Source organism: Centroberyx gerrardi, chromosome 1 (genome assembly GCF_048128805.1).
Source record: "Centroberyx gerrardi isolate f3 chromosome 1, fCenGer3.hap1.cur.20231027, whole genome shotgun sequence".
Classification (NCBI taxonomy): domain Eukaryota; kingdom Metazoa; phylum Chordata; class Actinopteri; order Beryciformes; family Berycidae; genus Centroberyx; species Centroberyx gerrardi.
In genome coordinates, this window is record NC_135997.1 from 8,479,260 (window position 1) to 8,500,579 (window position 21,320).

Below are 21,320 nucleotides of genomic sequence, written 5' to 3' on the forward strand. Positions count from 1 at the left end.
CACACACTCTCTCAGCTGGCTGGCAGACGTACATACACACATCGAGTCAATCATTTATGTAGTTAAAGTTTTAATTGACTTAAAGAGAATAGTGGTGTTCACAGTCATAAACCTCACTTGCTTCTTTCCTTTGTTCTCTTTAGTTTCTGTCCTCTCTTCCTATTGGCCAGGATCTCCAGTTGATTCCAGCATCTTAAATCGGACTAATGGCCTGAACAGGGGAGACCTCACTCTGTCTGGATGAGAGAGAGAGAGAGAGAGAGAGAGAGAGAGAGAGAGAGAGAGAGCGCGTGTGTGTGTGTGTGTGTGTGTGTCAAATATAGAATGTATGCTCTATGAATTTATATGCTGCTGCAGAAGATGTGCACACATCCTTGTACTTCTATCTAGGGTTTGACTGATATAGGTTTCTGAAGGCCAATACCAATGCCGATAGCCAATATTTACTTAATATCTGTAAATGTTTCAATTTTCGTAAAAAAAAAAAAAAAAAAGTACCCATTGTTTCCCTTTGTGAACAATTCCCTAATTGTTCACAAAAAAACATATGTGAACAATTAAGTAAATATATAAAATGTGCAAAGAAAATATTTCCACTTTCCCATAAAACTGATTTTATGTAGCTGTGGTCAGGGAGAAACCTCCATCATATCAGCAATGACCACATGACTGGCCAATGTTCAATATTGAATAAAATATTTAATATTTAATAAAAGCCCAATATATTGGCAAACCAAAATATTGGTATAACCCAATATTGTATATTATATCAAACCCAAATTGGTATAACTCTGTCCTTATGAGGACCTTCCTTTGATTACATTAAACCTAACTGCCAGTCGACGGACGAAGCAGGGAGAGTCATCAAGATAGCTTTAACTTGCCTAACCATAACCATAACCATAACCCCATTAACCCTATTAAACCCTTACCCTACCCTAAACCTAATCCTAAATCTAACCCTAATCCTAAACAAACAAACAAACAACGCAAAAATGTCCTCACTCAAAGCTCTACAACTCAAACTGGTTCTCACAAAGATAGAAGAACACACACACACACACACACACACACACACATATCCCGCAAGTGTCACAGAGGGTAAAAATACCGACTGTTGATGGATTGAGCGGCCTGGTTTAATGAACTCACAGAGCTGAGAGAGGCCGACCGAGAGGGAAGAGCGAGTCGACAGCATCATCACCGAGTGTCAGACTGACAGAGCGGCCCAGCTGCTGGAGAAAACATCATTAGGGAGTCGCAGGTTTGATCCCCATGACAGAAAATGGGTCCTATCAAAGAATCTTTGAGCCAAAAAATCCCTCCTGCCTCACTCACTGTAACTGCCTAGTTTTTTTGTTTTGTTTTGTTTTGTTTTTTTGTGATCAATCAGTATGTACAACAACAAATGAATATATGCCATCAACTCCCTGAACCCCTCCTGTAATAATATATACAACTCTTCCCACTCCCGAATTGACATTTAGGGAAGTTTGGATAATGAATAAACAAAAGATGAAAAGGAATTTAAATCATTTGAAGTTCTTTTAGTCCTTGACTTTAGGGTTTTTTCAATACATGCAAAAATGTAGCCTAATGTAAATATAAACCAGAATTAGCAGTGTGACAGAGGTACAGTAGCATGTTACCCACTTTGCTTGCAAACGATTCACAAGATGATTGAAATTTTATCTACCTATCTGTAAGTTTTATGACTGTATCTACTCCTTGTTCTTCCTCTGCAGAGACAGATGGGCAAGTGAAATCTGTAGACCTCTAGTGGCTCCCAAATGAAATGCTGGGAAATGGGGTTTTCATTTTGTTACGGCTGTTTTTTTTTTCTGTGAAGATTGCTGTTCAGATGGAAGACACAGATCAAAACAGAGCAGAGAAACTGCTGTGCCAGTGCTGTTTTATGAGCGCTGATGTTCAAATGAAAAACAAAAGCGGAGAAGCCACTCTTAAAAGGAGCTATTCACAAAGGGCTGGTGACCAGAGATAGCAATCTGAATGAAAATATGACTCTGCCTGCCCACACAAAGGCTTATCTGTCCCAAATAACCACAGGACGTCTTGGAAAACGCAGCACAAATGGAGTGTTCCTTGTATAATGTTTGAAAGGGCTGTAAATAGATGACATATCAAAAGCTTTTTCTCTCTGAATTTCCTCTGAAATGAATGGTAAGGTCGTAGCTCTGGTCTTTGAAGTCCTGCAACACTTCCCCTTGGCTCTGAAATAAACAGAAAATTCATGATCAAGCCCTCCAGCTCTGTCTCGTTCTCTGAAGACAGGATCGGTTTAGATCTTCCCAGTGGAAAAGTATCACAAAAGCAACATACAAACCATAGAAAAAGAGAAATAAACATCCTGTCAACAGTGCTCCCCACCACCTCTCCACCCCCACACACACACTACACACACTTATACTATACACACACAGCCAGAGACTGATGATCTGTGATACCTGATTGATCCCCAATTGATTAATTGTGATGTTTCTGTGTCTGTCTTACTCAAATTTTGCCCAACTATGATTATAAGTCATTCTGATATTGGCATTTGTTCTTTGTCTATAAGCCATATGAGTCAAATGCAGATAGATAACCACCATTCAGAAATGGTTGTAATGTTTTAAATCATGAAATGGACAATATGATATTCTAAATATATTCACAACAATTCAGTCTCCAATAGGTGAACTCACAGACTCTTGTTAATAAAGTTCTAATAACATAGGCTTCTGATGGAATTTAGAAGTGACAAAAATATAGACTATATAGATAGAAATATAGAAATATAGACTAATACAGACCCTAGTGTGATTTGCATTTGCCTGTAATGCTGTAGCCTTGCTGCTCCATATTAAAGTAATCTCATAATCAGTGTCTTGTTTTCTCTTCTCTTACTTCTCTTTATTCTTTAGTTGTGGTTACTGCTGCACTGCGCATGTACATGTGTGATTTTTGGTGAAAGATAAGACTCCAATACATCCACAATACAATACATCCAGTAAACACAGGGTGGCACTGTATTCACAGACAGATCTGAGATCAGTCTCCTGATCAGACACAAACCCAAAACCAATAATAATTTTGTTGATGAAAATGATGCCTACAAATATTCATCAACAACCTGATTTGAGTCTTGATAAAAACTCTTGAACTTCAATAATGATTATGACAGTAAAATTATACAATAATAAGCTGGCAAAAAAATTGAGTGAGCTGGATATGACCAAGAGCTTTTTAAAACTAAACAAAAACTGAAATAGCCTGAATGACTAAACTGTGACAGAAACTAATAAATATTATGGTCAAATGATTGAGACTGAAACCACGTTGAATCACATTTCCCAATAGTGTTATTCAGTCAATTCAAGTCAATTTTAAGGATAAAAGTAGTTATCTGAGACATTAAAATATCTAACAGTCTGAGAAAGAGGGGTGAAACAGAGTAATATTTACAGGAAAAAAGTATGTGTGTACATCCCATCCCAGTGAAGCATAAAGTTAGAAACCCCAGCCAAGCCACTTGTTTACAAGAGATGGGGTTTTTTTTGGTTGTTTTGGTATCTGAGGTCAACAAGTCGCTGTGAATGTCTTTTCTCTCAGCAGTGGAAGCTGTTGGATAAACAGGACACTTACGCCTATCCTCAGGGGGACTGATGTTTTTGTTTGTGTGACTACATGCTGGAGAGTTGTCAAGATGTCGGCCCTGGAGCAACGGGCAACAGAGTAAGAGTACCTTCACACCTACTAAACACTAGATGTCAGTACAGACTCACTTTTCCACATAGCAGTGTGAGGATGTGCTGGGTCAGGAAATATCACAGTGAAGAATCATATCTGAAGGTGTGTGATGGATCAGTAAAATATAGATGAAGTGGCCAAATCAACTCCATGTAAAGTTGGGGAAAACTATAATCAGTACCACTGCCTATTTTCAAAATCTCACTTTGTCGACTTCAGAAAACTTTGCTGTTTTCTGAAGCCTTTGGTTATTATGTTGTGTATAGGTTTGTATGTGTATGTGTATGTGTATGTATGTATGTATGTGTATATAAGTATGCATATCTAATTCTAATAATAATGATAATAATTTGCATCATGTCCTGAATCTTCCGTGTCCTGTAGTCTTCATACTGGACTGAGTGTCTGATCGGTCCTTGGCGGCGCTCCGGCTCTGAGACTGCTGAGGCAGGCAGAGGACAGGAAGTAGGCTACAGTCGTCCCGCAGAGGGTGGCACACATCCCATCCTGCACCGCACAAAACACAACTGCTCTGTCCCGCCTGTCCAAAACACACAATAACACTAATTATTTCATCATATATTGGTGGCAGAATTGTAGGGTTTCTTCTTAATAGTGTATGTGCTATACTGTATAAAGCTGTAATCTAGTTTTAAACCATCAGAACAGTGTTGGTGGTGTGTGTGTGTGTGTGTGTGTGTGTGTGTGTGTGTGTGTGTGTGTGTGTGCGGTTGGCCACTGTGAGAATCTCTACAAATTGTTACTCCTTAGAATTGAATATTGTATTGCCTATTGTATGATATGCATAATGTAAAGTTAAACAGTTTTTATGTCTGAATTCAATATTAAAGACAATGATAATTTTGCTGATTCTTTTTTATACGTTCAAGGAACTGGGGCAGAATGTTTTTTTGTTTTTTTTTCCAACAAAATGAACCCGGTTTGCATGAGACAAATAGCTTGAGGAAGAAATTTATTAACATGAATAGTGTATCCCATATAGATAGATTGTCTTGGCTGGTAACTGTGATCATGTTAAATTCCATGGGAAAAAGATTGTGTAGGCTACATCAGTAAATAGCTGTGGATATATAAACGTGTGAATACTGTTCATCATGTTGCCCACTGCTGTACAGGAACATGCATCATGTTTCCTGTGCTGACCAGACTGAAAACCACATTGTGAATGTTCAGCCCACTGCTAAATTAATTTTGCACCTCATTTTCTGCTCTGTCTTTTCCTTTATGTGCATTACTAGACTGACCTGACTGACGGTTTAAGGATGAATGTGCTGCTCATGGCTTGAATGATGTTATGTATGATGTGTACAGTGTTTTCTATGCTGACCTTTACTAACTGAAACTTTTCTAATAAACGGTGACATATCATATCATATTGTATCGTATCATATTGTTTCATATCGTATCGTATCGCACTGTTTCGTATCATATAATTTTGTATTGTTTTGTATTGAATTGTATTGTATCATACTGCATGGTACGGCATGGCATGGCATCGTATTGTATTGCATTGTATTGCTTAGTATGGGATCAATATGACCCAGTGAAAGAGAAAGCGGGACTGAAACAGATAAGTGCTTCACAGAGGGATGTCTCCCACACACACACACACACACACATTAATCAATCACCACACACAGCCCAATGATACATTGCAAATTAACAGAATTGAACTCCTAACTGCCGGTAGTGTGTGTATGAAAAAGAACAGTTGCTGTCTTGACAACATTAAAACATGGCTACAAAGGAAAAGTATTGAAATGAATTGTTCATTCCAGTTTGCTGGTTGTGATAACAGCGAGCCAGTGTGTGGTGGCAAGTGATGTGACTCCTGATCTGAGAGACAGACTGAGCTGTCCAGTCATTGACCAGGATGCAATTTAATCCAACGCATAAGGCTTTCATAAACCAGAGGATTATTCTGTGACAGGCCAAATCATCTAAATCATATGCTTAATGCCACTAATGACTTGCTTGCTGTATCCCACCAGCCTGCTGTGATGGGTTCCCTACCCCATCTCTCTATGGGGGGTGGGGGGTGGGGTCCCAAACTTTATCATGACAAGGCCAGTCAGATAAAAGCACATTAGACCATGCAAACAGAGACAAGTCCTGCAGAAAGCACAGTCCATGCTCTCTAAGTCTGTGAACTCCCCCTCAACTGGCACTTGTTTCAGATAAAAACCAACAGATACAAACACTCTTTTGTTCCCTTAGCCATCACTTTAATTTACAGACATAACTAGAGAAATCCTGCTATTATTGCACACTGGCTTTTATTGCACACTTTATTGTATTGTATGTCTCTCACTTGTCATTGCCTACTTTCTCTGGTGGCTTTTTTTTGCATGCTGTGTCTTATGTTTTTCTACCTGCCTGCAAATCAGTTGCCCTCTGGGGACTAAATGAAGAACTGAACTGAACTGAATTGAACTGAACCCCTGTTTGAAGATTTTGCCCCAAGGAACCCTATCTGGCAAGACTCTTATGACTTGGAAAATAATTGCTGTCTGTACTGTAAGTAGGCTAAGTGACACCTCTGATCAAAGCCGTCATCTTTATACACTATCATTTAGTGAATACAATAAAAATGAAATTAAGCTTCTTCATATTGTTTGTCACTTTGGAAATAGGCCACTGGAAAGTCAACAGCCTAATGAAACCTATAAAATGCTCCCTGGGGGATTTACATCTGGTTAGCAATACTGCGGGCCTATAAAACCCGAATGGTCATAAAATAGGCTAATATATCCTCCCCTTGTTTATGTGCCTAATTGTTTGCTGTTTTCATCCATTTAGTAGCGGTCGCTATTGACTGTGCGATCGAAGATGTACAACCATGACGCAGGTTGTGTCTGACGCACGACATGGGCGGATTTTCTGCTTATTCACTGCAAAAAATGTTCATCTCAACAAGTCATTTTAGTCTCATTTTCAGGTTTAAAATCAGAGTGAAACGTGAAAAGTTCTGCCAATGGGGTGAGATGATTCAGCTTGTTTCCAATGCAGTGTCAGTGTCACTTGTGTCAGGAATTTTCCAGAAACAAGTGTCAATATCTTAAAACAAGGCAGGGGAAAAGCTCATTCCGCCAGTATCGAGACAATTCCACTTTATTCAAGAAAATTGCTGTAACAAGTCGACTTGCATTGGAAGCAAGTGAAATTATCTCACTTCACTGGCAGGTTTTTTCACTTATCGCAAGAAAAATACGATTTTTAGAATCAATACTAGATGAAATGACCCGGTCAGATGGGTATTTTTTGCAGTGTTCTCCTCCTCCTCCTCCTCCCCCTCCTAACGAGAGAAAGGGGGCAGGTCCTTTTGTAGTGGGCTCCATTACTGCCTCGGCAGGTGATGCTGCAGCTCACACGGGGCTTTAGAGTTGACAGCGAGCCTCCCTGCTTATCTGGTTATAATTATAGCGGGTGACCTGGTTTCAGCACCGCGGCTCGTTAACAGCTCCAGAGCAGAGCGGAGATTTGGCCGGCCCCTCCCCGCCCGGTGCGTCTCACAGAGCGGGTAACGCAGGGCGCAGCCTCCCGCGGCAGTTTCAGCACCAGCAGCCGGACGGAGCGGAGCTGTCCAGACATTCAGCACTTTCTCGGGGGGGACCAGACCAGACCAGACCAGACCACAGGCAGACGACAGCCGGGAGATAACCTCCTCCTGGACACTGGGAGACTGCTTGTTTCAGGATGGCGTCAAACTGCATTGGCCTTTTCATCCTCTTCCAGCTCGTAGCTCTGAATGTAGTGTGCCCGATATCTGCCTTTCCCACACCTGCAGCCTCAGTGGATGGTGAGTTGGTCAAAGCTTTCTGTGCGCTTAAGAGAATAAGAGCTATAGTAATCGCATAATACATTTTTGAAGGGTGCTTTACAGATAGCCTATCACAGGAAAAACTGTAGCCTAAGTCCTGACAAGAATATTAGTGATGGAATAGGCATATGGGATGAAAAAATACCACCAAGTGCAATAAGGTCATTATAAACTCACTATTGAGCGCCATAGACACACTATAGGTCCCTATTGGAATATTATAGAGATACTACAGGAGATTAAAAATACCATTAAGTACGATAAGGTCACCATAACCTCACTATTGATTACCATCGATACATTATAAACCCCTATGTTGTGGGAATGTAATAGTAATACTATTGAAGATGAAAAAAAAAATACCATTTAGTAGCCTAGTCACTAGACTATTGGATACCACAAACATACTATAGGTCATTACATAGCCTACTAAAGGTCATTATAGGAATATTATGGGAATGTTTTAGTGATTTCTCGTTATGTTTTGTAGCTACTGCATCAGCTATTATAACAATTCATCGATTTAACGACAAAATATAGCAGAAGTGAAGCCGTTAAAGTTAAGCTCAGCAATAGCTGGTGGACTGATAGAAATAAACAAGTGGTAGACGCCTGGTCGCATGTTCAGGCCGCCTGTGGTCTATTTTCGCCGCAGTTTAATCTTTTGTGTGGTAATCCGATTAAACTCTGCCTCTGCGGGTCGAGTCGTGAGTTGTGAAGGCAGAAACTATTGCATTAAAATTGAAACTTGAAATGAATTTAAGAAAAAAAAACTTCAATGAACCACTTCACCAAAATAAATCTAAATGTGATTGAAAATTATATTAGCTCAATGGACAAATCTTGTTTATCTTTGTTGATATCATTAATCTGTGTGCAAATTCTGTGTCTGTCTGTGCATATTCTATAACATTAGTAGCCAGAGCTTTCTTTGAGCTTCCAGTCTGATAATTACATGCTCTTTTTCTGTTGTAGATAAAACTGTGTACAATAGACAGCTGACAGAAGAAAGACCACTACAAGAGCAGGTGAGCCCCCCTCTCTCCCTCTTCCTCCCTCCACATGCCCTATAGCTAATATTTCCCATCCAATATCCGGCCAAATGGGCTTGGTCACTTGCCAAACAAGCTAGATAATGGAGCAACAAACATATTAATAAGAGCTTATCCAAAGTGGAAATTGTTTGTTTAATGTTTGTCATTTCCCCAGATTGCTGAGGCAGACAGCGTGAAGGCTGCAGTACAGTCAGCAGGTAAGACGACACCTCACTGCCAATCAATGAATTACTTTATTTCCGCCTGCATGTAGAGTGGCTTCATGTTGCAGCACTTACAGTAAAACAGGCTACATTGGTACTGAGAGAGATCTATAGCTCTCATAGCACACAGCCTCATCAGTGTGAGGTGAAGTTTTGTTTATCCCTTGGTTTAACTTGGTGTATATCTCCATTTTGACCAATTTCTTTGCCTTAATTCAGAGACCAGGCCTCCCGCAGCTCCCAAGGACACAGAGTCAGAGCAGGACAGCGATGACTTCACCGTGCTAAAATCACTGGCTGAAGGTCAGAAATCAAAGGAGAGCGATGAGAAGCCAGTCCAGGCGGAGCAGTACGTCCCGGACGAGTCAGACTCCACCAAGAGCCGCCGCCTGGCCGAGGACTACGACTCCACCAAGAACGGAATGGACTATGGCAAGTACCAAGGTAACGCACACCTGTCACCGCGCACCCACGCTCAACAGGCCCTGCATGCTGTGGCGCCGTTTGTAAAGGTGCTGACACCGAGGTGAGGCTGCTGGGACTGAGCCCGTCTGCTTGTCTGACTTCTGCCCCGCCGCCAAGGGCAAGTCTCCTGCCTCATGCCTCTATCTGGCACTGGCAGGACACCAGGCAGACATTTTGTGGGAAGGCAGAGACAGAAAGAGGGAGAGAACACGTGTGGTTGTGTGTGGGAGAGAGAGAGAGAGAGAAAGAGAGAGACAGAGAGTGAGAGAGCCAGAGAACATGTGTGTGTGTGTGTGAGAGAGGGAAAGAAAGAGAGGATTATCTTCTCTCCTGCTGTCCGCTGAGACATTGTGGTTGCGGAAGCTAACGCTAAGCTACCAGCAGTAAAGCTTCTTCCTTCATCTCTTTACAGCAGACTGTAAACACGGGCTTGGATGTTTAAGATGCCCACCATGACTGTCTCATCTCCGTCTCACATGGAATAATGAAAAGACAGAGGAAAAGACACAGAAAAGAATTTGAGAAGCCTCTGACAAATACAGTGATAAAGATCAGTCTGTTCTTTACAAGCCTGCTATCATCCAGCTCTTCATTGAAGCACATTGATCACTGATCGACAATTATCTTACAAATTAGGTCAGGACTAGCTCCTACATCACATGAAAAAACAACTTCCTGTATTTGGGCCAAACACTTACTTTTGAACTGATATTTGTGAGTTCATTTAATTGTATAATGTGCTGTTTTTTATGCAGATTTTGATTCAGATTGAATTTCATTGGACCCCACTGTGGCACAGTACACATTGCACCGTATATGCATGTAATTCGATGCATTTGTTGCACCGATCATCAGCATAATGCAGAGTCTCTGAGCTGAAGTGACTCAGATACAAAGTGCTGAGTGCCACAGTTCACCTTTTCATGCTGTTGGCTCGGCTATGATAAACAGCTCATCACTTTACACAAAGTCTAAATTTGGCTCCACGGTCTGGCTTTCATTTCAAATCATCTAGAGTGAGACAGAAATATTCCTGGTATTCAAAGGTACATCATTGATGATTCATCCAATGTAGGACAAAGTATTCTGGTGTTGCGGATGTGCCTTGTGCGCAGCTTAGAAAAGCAACCGTTTTTAGAGATGGTTATGTAAGAGTCAAGCTGCAACAGTTCCACAGTTCTCACTCGATAATGCAAAAATAGATATATTGAACAGTTGAGTGGTGAGGGATGTGGGAGTGAGTGAGAAATAGAAAAGAGAAGAGGCGAAGAGAGTAGGAGGAGGAGAGGAGAGAGGAAGAGAGAGGAGAGGAGGAGGAGAGGAGAGGAGAGAGGAAGAGAGGACAGGAGAGAAAGGATAGAAAGTAGAGAAGAGGACAAATCATTAACTGACAGATATGTGCTCCATCCACAGGGAGAGGAGCTTTACTGCTTCAGAAGTCTTGGTTAGACATTTTATCAAAACACAACCATGGGACAATACAGAAAGGGGGAGAGAGACAGAGAAACTGAGGAGAGGAGAGAGACAGAAGAGAGTGGAGTCAAAACAGCAAGAGTCATAACAGTCCAGAATCAAAGCAGAAGCACATGTGTTACTCTTTACATGTCCCGTGATACCAACTAATGAGTGCCTTTAGAGAGCTAGACGTGGCTAACACATGGCTTCTCTCCTCTCAGACGACCCAGAGAGCTTCCGTCAGGTGGACGGCACCCCGCTGACAGCAGAGGACATTGTCCAGAAGATCGCAAACAAGATCTACGAGGAGGACGACAGAGGAGTGTTCGACAGGATCGTCTCCAAGCTGCTCAAACTGGGCTTGGTGGGTTCTGCCTCTTGTGTCCTCATATGGCTTTCAGGTCGGCGCGGCATGTGACGTGGCATTTACTCAACAGGAGCTCTCATCTCGCCCTCCCTGTTCCACTTTCTTCACTGGGAGGGGAACACGTGTGAACTGTGCACCGGTCCGCAGGAGAAAAACATTTCCGCTCTGAAATATCTTTTTGCTACTCAATAAGTAATTTGAAAGCCCCCAAATTGCTCCATTTCCCCAGGCTGGGTCTGTCACTGACAGTAGCAAATAGGTGATAGATTGAGATTGATTGGATTTAGAGTCAGTACATGCTGCTCTACCACACATTATAGTACATTAAATTGTTCTCTGTCTCTCTCTGTGTAGATCACAGACAGTCAGGCAGATACTCTGGAGTACCAGGTAGCTGAGGCTCTCCAGGATCTCATCGCCAAGAACGCCAAGAACAATGAGATTGAGGACCTGGATGGGGACTATCCAGCAACCAGGGGGGAGCAGGACAACCAGAGGTCAGACGCCAACACGGTAAGACCTGCAAACAATGATGATGATGATAATCACATATTATCAGAGGTGGTAGAAGTACACTAATTCCTTACTCAAGTAAAAGTGCAAATACTCATCTAAAAATATACTCTGGTAAAAGGTGAAGTACCATTTCAAATCCTTTACTCAAATCAATGTATAAAAGTACATGGTCTTAAATTTACTTGAAGTATAAAACAAAAGTATTCCTCTAAAAAAGGCATTTCTAAAGTATTAAATGGGTGTCTCTGTTGAGCGTTCCTCTGAATCACAGATGAAAAAGAGTCTGCACCTCAAATCACTAACATTAATTCTAGCACAGCTGAATTCACCATCGTTAATTCCACTCTTTTTTACTCCCTTTCCCTCCTTTTTGGTGGTGTTGCTTTGGTGTACAAGCAGCCAATCACATTTGGCACTTGATCAGCTGCTTCCAGGATGGAAGCTGTCTAATGTGAAAAAAAATAAAAATTAAAAAAAAATAAAATAATCAGTTGATGATTTCCCGAAAATGTAGTGAGTAGAAAGTATAGATTTTTCTTCTGAAATCTAGTGAATAAAAGTAAAAAGTCTTAAGTGAAAGAAAAACTTGAGTTAAGTACAGATACTTGAAAATCTTACTTAAGTACAGTAACAAAGAATTTTTACTTAGTTACTTCTCACCTCACCTTCATTATGATAATGAAAACAATGATAATGGCAAAAACTATAATAACGCTGATGTTTCCAGGACGAGCCCAGGCGCCGATACAACGGGGAGGAGGAGGACGATGTGGAGGAAGATGAAGATCAGATCGAGGACAACGCGGACAGGGATGCAGAAGGAGAGGGGGGCGACGCGGCGGACAACACCTGGGACAGAGACACCGAGGAGGGCAACGAGGTGAGCCCCGAGGACGGGCTCCAGGACCTGCAGTACTTCCCCAACTTCTACCGTCTGCTCAAGAGCCTCGACTCAGGTAAACACCGCAGATCTGCTGTTTCAATCGCCGCCTCCTTTCTCCCGTGGCCTGTGGGTACAGTCGGATCAGGAAGAGGGCTAGAGAGGTTGTTGTCATGGCGATATTGTTGCGAAGGATGAGTCATGAGTCATGGCTTTGTTCCATCTGCCTTTGTCTCCCCGATGCCTCTTTATAGAGGAGCTGCGGGTGAAAGAGTTGCCCGCACACACACACATACAAGCTAATTACTAAACTAATTACTTCAAATCCTCATTATGATGATCCCCACAGTAAAACATCATGAAGCATTAACACAATAGTCACAGATTACCGTTAACATTGATTGTAGATATTGATCCTGTATATTGATATGAGTCCTCTGGTTTGCCGTTATAGATCAAGACACCCAGGAGAGAGAGACGTTGATCACCATCATGAAGACGCTGATTGACTTTGTGAAGATGATGGTGAAGTACGGCACCATCACACCGGAGGAGGGAGTCTCCTATCTGGGTAAGACTAAACATAGTCTATTTATAGATGGGTACATTCAATGCCAGTCCTCGAGGCGAGAGTCCTTGAAGACTTCATTGCATTTTATAGTTAATAAGGGTGTGCATTAGTGGTGGATGGAAGATGGGATTTTACATTTTTTACAGTTTCACTCCCTCCGCTGCATTTCTTTGTTTGTGTGTGTTTCTCTGTGTCGGTGTGTGCGAGTGTGCCTGTGTCTGTCTCTGTGCTTAATGTGTGCCTTTGTGTGTGTGCGTACAGCCGAGCCAATTTTCCTTATCAGCCGGTGCAGCGGAGTGTGAAGCCTGTTCTGGCAGATTAGTGTCAGGGACGCCCTATAACCAGGCGTGTTTTACGGCTGGCCATCTCATTTGCAGCCAGTGGAAAGGTCAGCCACCTGTAAGGGACAGCTGTCATCTTTCTGCCTCAGGAACCTCTGGACCCAACATCTCCCTCCATCCAAACGACATTCAATCCCAGACAGGAAACAAATAAAAAAAACCTCAGCTGTTTGCTAGTCGAGAGCAGATTTAATTCTACTTTATAGTCAACTGGACCATATGCTTATCTCACTATCTCTATGGAGTTCAGGTACAACCACGATACGATGTGATAAAGTTCAATGACAATAAAGTATGACTGTGCAGAATTAGGTTTATTTCTGAGACACAAATCTTTCTAGCAATGGCATTGGCTTGCTAGAATATAAACAATTGAAAAATGTCATTACAAAGTGCAAATAATATACTATAATTTGGATGGAGAGCTTGTGAAATTGAAATTGTGATGGGCAAGCAGTCTCATTTGTGATTACTACAGCAGAATAAAATGTAGCTAATATCGCGATTCATTTTTCTGCCCCACGATATGTATTGTCACATTTTTGTATTGCGATATATTGAATTTTGATATATTGTCCCATTCCTAGTAACTACATAGAATTGCTTCACAGCATGTATATCCCACTATAGTAACTGTGATAAAGTGTTAAAACAGAGGCTGAGCTATGCAGGCTGTGGCAGGACTAATCAATACTCCTTCAGATGACCCTGGTCAGGTATTGGGCCTCCAAGCCACGCTTACATCTGAGCAAATGCCCACTTCCATGTGATTTACGTCCACAACTTAAAAAACACTGCTGACAGTAGACACCAGGACAAACAAAGGGCCTACACACATATACCATTACGCAAGATGGGAGTTTCCTAGGCAACGATTTGACTTCATGTATAGGTTGTATGGAGATGATAGGATGGAGTTGCAGTGTCGCCTAGCAACATTGTTTCCCCCCCGCTGGCCTTGAGACTCGGATGAGTCATCTAGGTACACAACTGTCATACACACAGCTGTCAATCAAAGCTAATCTGCCTGAGGGAGATACTGGCCACAAGCTGAGAGAGAGAGAGGCTGTGACGTATGCTGCAAGGGAGAGAGATATTGAAGAAGAGTGTGGGGGAGGTAGAAAGAGAGAGGGATGGGGGGGGGGTAGTGTGTGTGGGCTGAGATAATGGGTTTCCACAGCGCTACAGGTGGGAGGGGCCAGCTTGTATAGGCAGGGAAAGAGCAAGCGAAAGAGAGATGCAGATGGTTAGATAATAGGAGAAAATAGGAGACCGGAGAGAAACATAATGAATGTCAGTGGAGAGAGTGAAGGAGAAAGAGCGAAATTAGCTCTGTCAGATATGATGCATCATTACCATCATGCACTCTCACTCCTATTCTAACATTAGATGAAACCCTCTGCTAGTGATAATCGCCCTCTGAGTCACACTGAAACAGCACGGGCCTTTCAAATGGCCAAGCTGCTTTCACAGGATCATCTGCTGAATGAACTGACAACACAATGACGATGAAATCTAGTAAAGTAAATAAATGTTTGGCCTGTTTCTCCGCCAACAGAGAACCTGGATGCTATGATCGCCATGCAGACCAAGAACAAGCTGGGCAAGTCTCTCGGCCCGCCGGACTTCACTGGACCCAATGGTAAATCCTCATCAAAATCACAAACTTTTGACTTGTTCAAACGTATTCAGTATTTTAGGCTTTTTTTTTTGACAGAATATAGCATGTGTCCCAACAAAAGATGGGTTTGATCCCTTCCTTCATGCTGTCTCTCCTGTGTCCCCGCTCTAGGGAAGAACGATGAGGATGACAACACCAAGGCCGAGGCAGCCAAGATGCAGAAGGAGTATGAGAACCTGAAAGACTCAACCAAGGAGGAGCAGCCACCCACTGAGACCAGTCAGTCCCCCACCCATTCTCACCTGTAGGGCCAGCTGGCCTCCCTGATGACCAGTGAAAAGAGTCAGGGCCAAATCTGGGCCTTCCATCAAAGCTTTTTGTTTTCGGATTTGATCATTTGATGAAACACGTGCAGCCAGAAGTTTTACCATAGCTAAAATGATAAACTGTGTGCCTTGTTAACCGAATGACTCAATATTTTGCTTTCATTTTGTTTTGTTTTGTTTTGTGTCAAAATGTCTCAAATAAATGAAGAATTCTCAAATATAGCAAATTCACATTACATCGGCTCAATGAGGCCAAAACCCCTTTTCACTCTACTTCAATGAACAGTCTACAATATAAGCTTTGAATGCAAAGGCTGAGACCTTTTGAGACCTTGTTTTTCGGCGAAGTAAACAGGACAGTGCAGCGCAGGCCAGTTACAGTTAAGTCCCTGCTCCTCCCTGAACTAGGCCAGTCCAATAACACTCACAGGAAAGCCAATGACAGCTGCCATAGCTTCCCCCTGTCCCGTACACTGCTGTACTGTACCCGCTCATCAGTCTAATCCACATACACACACACACGCACGCAGAAAAACAAAAGCAAAAACACAGAGCAGGATTACAATCAGGACATTAATTTCCACCAGAAATGATGTAAATCCCAAGTAATGTCAACAAAAAAAACTGTGTTATCTGTATGTTAACAGGGTGAACTGAGTTTCATAATATATTTTTTATGGAAAAAATAAGGTCATACATTATTAATCCTGTAAAATTACTAAAGTTCAACCAGTAGGGAAGCTGGTGATTAATGTCAATTTTAATCTCAAACTGTAGATACAGTATACATATGTGTTCTACAGACACCCAGAACTTAATCTTGGGTCTTTCCCGACTCAAAATGTGTCTTCATGCACTGTTAGTTAAATATGAAACTACAACTTCAGCTGCCAGTTTATTCCTATTGGAAATGACATGAAAAAGTACCACAGAGATCTAGCTTTGGAATAATTCAGTGGTATAAATAATAAATAAGCTCATGATAACTCTGTATTACTCTTTCACGGAAACTAAGCTACTTGGAGTAGCTCACTGCAGTAGGAGTAAAAGGAAATGGAGTTAATTTCTAGCTCATTATTCTATATTCTAATCCATCAAATACGAAATCAACAGAAATCAACTGTCTCTTTTTTTTCCATTCTCCCAACTCCAGATCAGCCTGGCAAGTCAGAGACGTATTTGGAGGCTATCAGGAAGAACATCGAGTGGCTGAAGAAACACAACAAAGAAGAAGGCAAAGATGGTGAGACACCAAACCTTATTAGTGAGATTAGAGAATGAAAAACCCCAAACCTAAATCTTGTGTGTCTGCTGAAGGGCCCACAGGCAACAAACAGACTGAGCCTGTCTGGAGAGTAACCGCTATCACATCTGAGGGTATGATACCATTTCCACTGTAACCAATCAATCCCAACACTCCCCAAAGAAATCTACTTGTGTTGAATTTCAACTACAAAAGTGTTGAAATAAAGAAACTCTCGCTCACATGCAAACAGAATCCCCCTCACTAAACTGTGGCGGGTCACAGATCAACTCACTGAAGAACGACCAAAATTAAAGCCTCTTTTGTGAGTCTTGATTTGCAATTAAAATGAGTGTGGGGGGGGGGGGGGGGGGACGGGGATAGATGCTTCACTCCCAGATCTCATGAATATGGATAAGTCTTGATGAGTCTGTCCTAATTACTCTGATATGGCTGCCTTGTTCAGAGACAAAGGCCCATTCATATCTTCCCTCCTACCTGTGTCTCAGCATTTATGGTGTGTGTGTGTCTGTGGCCATGTCTGTGTCTGTGTATGCAGTGTGTGTGTGTTTTCATGAACATGTGTGTGAGAGTGTGTGTGCAAAGGAGTATTACTCATAAATATTGGACCTGGTACATCATTAGCACTTCTATCACGTCAACCCACAAAGCGCATAAAAAAGAAACGACCATCATTCTGAATCCCTGTTCGTGTCTCAACATTTATGGGGTGTGTGTGTGTGTGTGTGTGTGTGTGTGTTACTGGCTTACCTCTACTGTAACTGTCAACATTCATAAAGAAAGCCAGCATGTGACCCAGAAACAGCACCAGTCTGCAGAGTTGTGAAAACCCTGGTAGTTTCACCCACATGGAAGCGCTCGATTGTCTGAGAGAGGAGGAGCCTGCTGCTCGGCTCCCCCCAGTGTAAAATCAGCGCTCAGTGGCGCTTAATTAAGCGGAAGAGTATGAAATGTTAATGAGTTCTCACTATTCAGGCCATCCGTCCGCCGGTGATGACCACAGTGGGGCATCTCAGGAAAAAAAAAAAAAAAAGAAAAAAACAGCCATGATGTAGCTCAGTGAGATCGAGAATTAATGTTCATTGGCCTGATAATCTGAGCGGATCAATAGGTGATTCACCCAGTAGTAAAAGAGTGAGCAATACAACTCAGAAGAGAGGGGAATCACAGACAGCTACAAAGTTTGACCCAGATTCTGGCATGCGCCCCAAAAATGCCTGACACTGAGCTTATAGAGTCTCCATATACCCACAAAAAGTTGTCCGGGACAGCAGAGGGGAGCAGAGGGGAGCAGAGGGGAGCAGAGGGGAGCAGAGCAGCAGGGAAGGAGTGGATGCATTGTTCAGCGCTCCTCTCCATCCCGTCTCTATATAGGCCACATCATTAGCATTCTAGTGTGCGGAGCGGTTGTCTGGGAAAACAGGGGCCTCCCTGCCTGACTGTCAGTGATCTGGGCAGAGGAGACAGATAATGGTGTCAGAACAGACAAATGCAGGCTGAACACACACACAAACTGACACACACACTCACAGAGGGCGTCAGTGTGCCTGCAAATCACTCCTTTTTCCTAGAGTTGGGTCTCTCAGTGGCTAATGTGTGATACACAGTCGGTACATACTGTTCTAACATACCTTATAGTGCTTTAAATTGGTCTCTAAAATTTCTCTCTCTCCTCTCTCTCTCTCTCTCTGTCTCTCTCCCTCTCTCTTTGGAAAAAAGCACAGCTGCAGGATAACAAAAGCCTTTCCCCGCCTAATAACAGTGTCATAGAAACAGAGTGGGCGACTGGCCATTTATTGTGTTTGCTCTACCAGCGCCCTCCATTAGGACAATCTCAGTGGACTGTGTTTGTGTGTGTGTGTGTGTGTGTGTGTGTGTGTAACATGCACGTGCGTGTACATGTTCACGCCTACACACTGCACCGATTAGCCAGAGGAGCAGATGGACGTAGAGGCGACATCCCGCTCTTGGCTCTGAGTTCCTCACAGCCAAGATTGAAAAAAAGAGTGCTGACTGTAATCACATTCTGTTTATACCCAACACACTTCATCTTTGTCATCTGCAAACCGCATTTAAACAGCACTGAAGTCTTGAAGCAATAAAATAAATTGCTGTAGCTTGGAATTTAAGTATAGGACACTGGGAAGGCTCTAGTATCCAGAAGTTGTAATGTGACTTCTTGGCTGTCCTCGGGGAGAAATGGTGCAGCAGCTGCCTGCTCTCCGAAACTCATTTGTTACCATGATGGATAATACAGTAGATTAGGTTGTGTTCCTCTCTAAATATAAACTCATCCTACTGCGGCCTCATACCTCTGCCTTAAATGACAATGACTCGACTAGAGCAAGGTCAAAACACCTGGTGCTTATAAAAGTTAAACATAAAGTAGGTGGCTATAAAAGGTATATTTGAATCAAGCTATTTTTGATTGATTTGATTGATTTTCTTTTATTTTTGTGTCATGCACACAAAGTGCCCAACCCTCATGGGTTTACAAGACACCAAAGTTACAGTTGCAGTGGTCATACATTTCATTACAAAATGACAGATTATTATACAGCTCGGTCTTAAACAAAATATTCTGCCTTCTCTCCCAAGCTTGGTAAATAAAATCTGCTACAGAAAAGATTCCCTTCTTGAAGCACAACTCAAGTTTTTCATAATCATCCAGCCCAAAGAAATCAACATAAATGGAGGACATTTTACTAAAAAGTACATCCCTTACGTCCTCGTAGACAGGACAATAAAGCAAGAAATGAACCTCATTCTCAATTTCACCTAACTCACACAACAAATAAAGTCTGTCCTCCTCTGGAGTGGCTTTAAACCTGCCGGTCTCTAGGGCTGATGGTAATGTTCCTGAACGTAACTGTGCACATAGGGATCTTTGTCTTTTGTTTAAATTATACTTCACATAAGGTTCTACACTGTAGCTACTCTTTATGAGACAATAAATTCGGAATTTTTGCTTATACCATATATCAACAGACCAGTTTTCTTTATACATGAGAAACATTTTACTCCTAATCTCCTGAATATCACAAAGTAACTTGTTCTGGAAAATGAATGACAAATCGTTCAAATAAAATAAGGATTTCAACTCATTGGCCCAGAGATGACCATGCAAAATGTCCCAATTAAATATCTTTTTAGTGAGTCTCTGATCAGACATCTTCACAAGTCTGTTCCAAAGCCGAAGCATTTGACCTATTTGTCTGATGTTTGGAGATTCCCATCCCATATCTCCACTAATGGCCAAAACTGACGGCTATTTTAGTGTCAGAGGGGTTTGTTACGGGAAATATAACCATCTGAAACATGACATTATTGGTGTAAGTAGTGTGTGTCCTTATTAGGAATCGTTTAATTGTAAGCTGAGTAACTTTCTGGGTAAACAGGCCATCTTGTTGTTCTGACCTTAGCTCAGTATGTTATGTGTACTTGAGCACAGACAACCATACTAACTCTGACCCTAATCCCTCTCGCTTTACCAGATTATGGCTTGTTTGGCTGTCCCATCTTTAGAAGTCACCGCTTTAACATTTTGACGTCTGATCCATCCTCATGTAGTCGTCCCTGCAGACCGTCCTGACCTCATGATCGTCTCTTTCAGTCAGCAGAAATCTCAGCTTTGTCGTCTCAGATTATAACCGGTCCGATTTGCTGTGTCTGTCACCTCTAGATTACGATCTCTCCAAGCTGAAGGACTTCATGGACCAGCAGGTGGACTCGTACATCGAGAAGGGCATCATCGCCAAGGACGAAGGCGACACCATCAAGAGGATCTACAGCAGCCTGTAACGCATCCAGAACCGTCATCCATCCTGCCGACCAACCTCTGGCCTCTCACATAGGACTGAATCCGACCCCAAGATCTCTAAGAGTAGCCTGACTTTTCACATTTATCTCCCATAGCATGGTCCGGCACTGGATCCAATCTGGCCCTAAAAAAGGCAAAGTATATACTCTTTATGTACTCAAAATGAACTACTTAGGGGACCACGTTTATTCTCTATGACATTCTCCAAATGTATCGAAAGGAGGAATGCAATAATATTCATACTATCAATGAAAACGACTAATTATTAACTGCAGCAACCAAACTGATAAGTCGACTATCTTTGCACGCCAACATCACGGGATAAGAGTCCCGAGAGAGAAATCAAACAAGTATTTTATGTAACCGACTCACACATACAACTAAATGATAGCATTTACTACCTTACGGACTGAAACTTGACCCCTGGGGGAATGAATGTTAAGAATGAGAGTACGACGACACTGTAGCTTTCTCATCGACTGCTGTTTGCAATACATTTTTGCAACAAAGTACACATATATCAAACTGTATTCATTCTATGTAACCTGTCCTAGCCTATTATATTTCTTTTCCAGTGTATATGTAAGATCTTAAATGTATTCTTGCTTTTGACTCTTACCAAAAATATATTTGTTCTGTATCATGTCAGTGCCCTATATACTCCTCTGTTCTGCTGTAATTTGTCTGGGGCCCACTAGGGGGCGATGTCTATCATTTCCCACTGCATGTCTCAAGTGTGTGAAACATTTACATCTCTTTAGAGACGCAAAATGAAGTATTTTTAAATGTAAATATTTGTGATTTTTTCCTAAAATGTAAAAGCAATTAAAATATTGCCTTTTCTT

The 21,320-nt window shown here is 42.0% G+C and overlaps 1 protein-coding gene across 1 annotated transcript; it reads left to right on the plus strand.

The window, feature by feature from the left end:
- The first annotated feature begins 7,164 nt into the window (after positions 1 to 7,164).
- scg3 (secretogranin III) lies at positions 7,165 to 21,293 on the plus strand. The gene is made up of 12 exons (XM_071901503.2): positions 7,165 to 7,570; positions 8,567 to 8,619; positions 8,801 to 8,843; positions 9,069 to 9,293; positions 10,991 to 11,133; positions 11,491 to 11,649; positions 12,380 to 12,608; positions 12,987 to 13,103; positions 15,003 to 15,086; positions 15,237 to 15,344; positions 16,545 to 16,634; positions 20,338 to 21,293. Exons 1-12 carry the CDS (start codon positions 7,468 to 7,470, stop codon positions 20,454 to 20,456), a joined length of 1,473 nt encoding a protein of 490 aa, XP_071757604.1. The 5' UTR covers positions 7,165 to 7,467; the 3' UTR covers positions 20,457 to 21,293.
- Positions 21,294 to 21,320: the final 27 nt, after the last annotated feature.

Coding starts and splice junctions, on each gene's coding strand:
- scg3 (XM_071901503.2), top strand. CDS start 7,468: ATGGCGTCAAACTGCATTGGCCTTTTCATCCTCTTCCAGCTCGTAGCT. Junction 13,104..15,002: donor GGAGGGAGTCTCCTATCTGG/GTAAGACTAAAC, acceptor CTCCGCCAACAG/AGAACCTGGATGCTATGATC. Junction 15,345..16,544: donor GCAGCCACCCACTGAGACCA/GTCAGTCCCCCA, acceptor TCCCAACTCCAG/ATCAGCCTGGCAAGTCAGAG.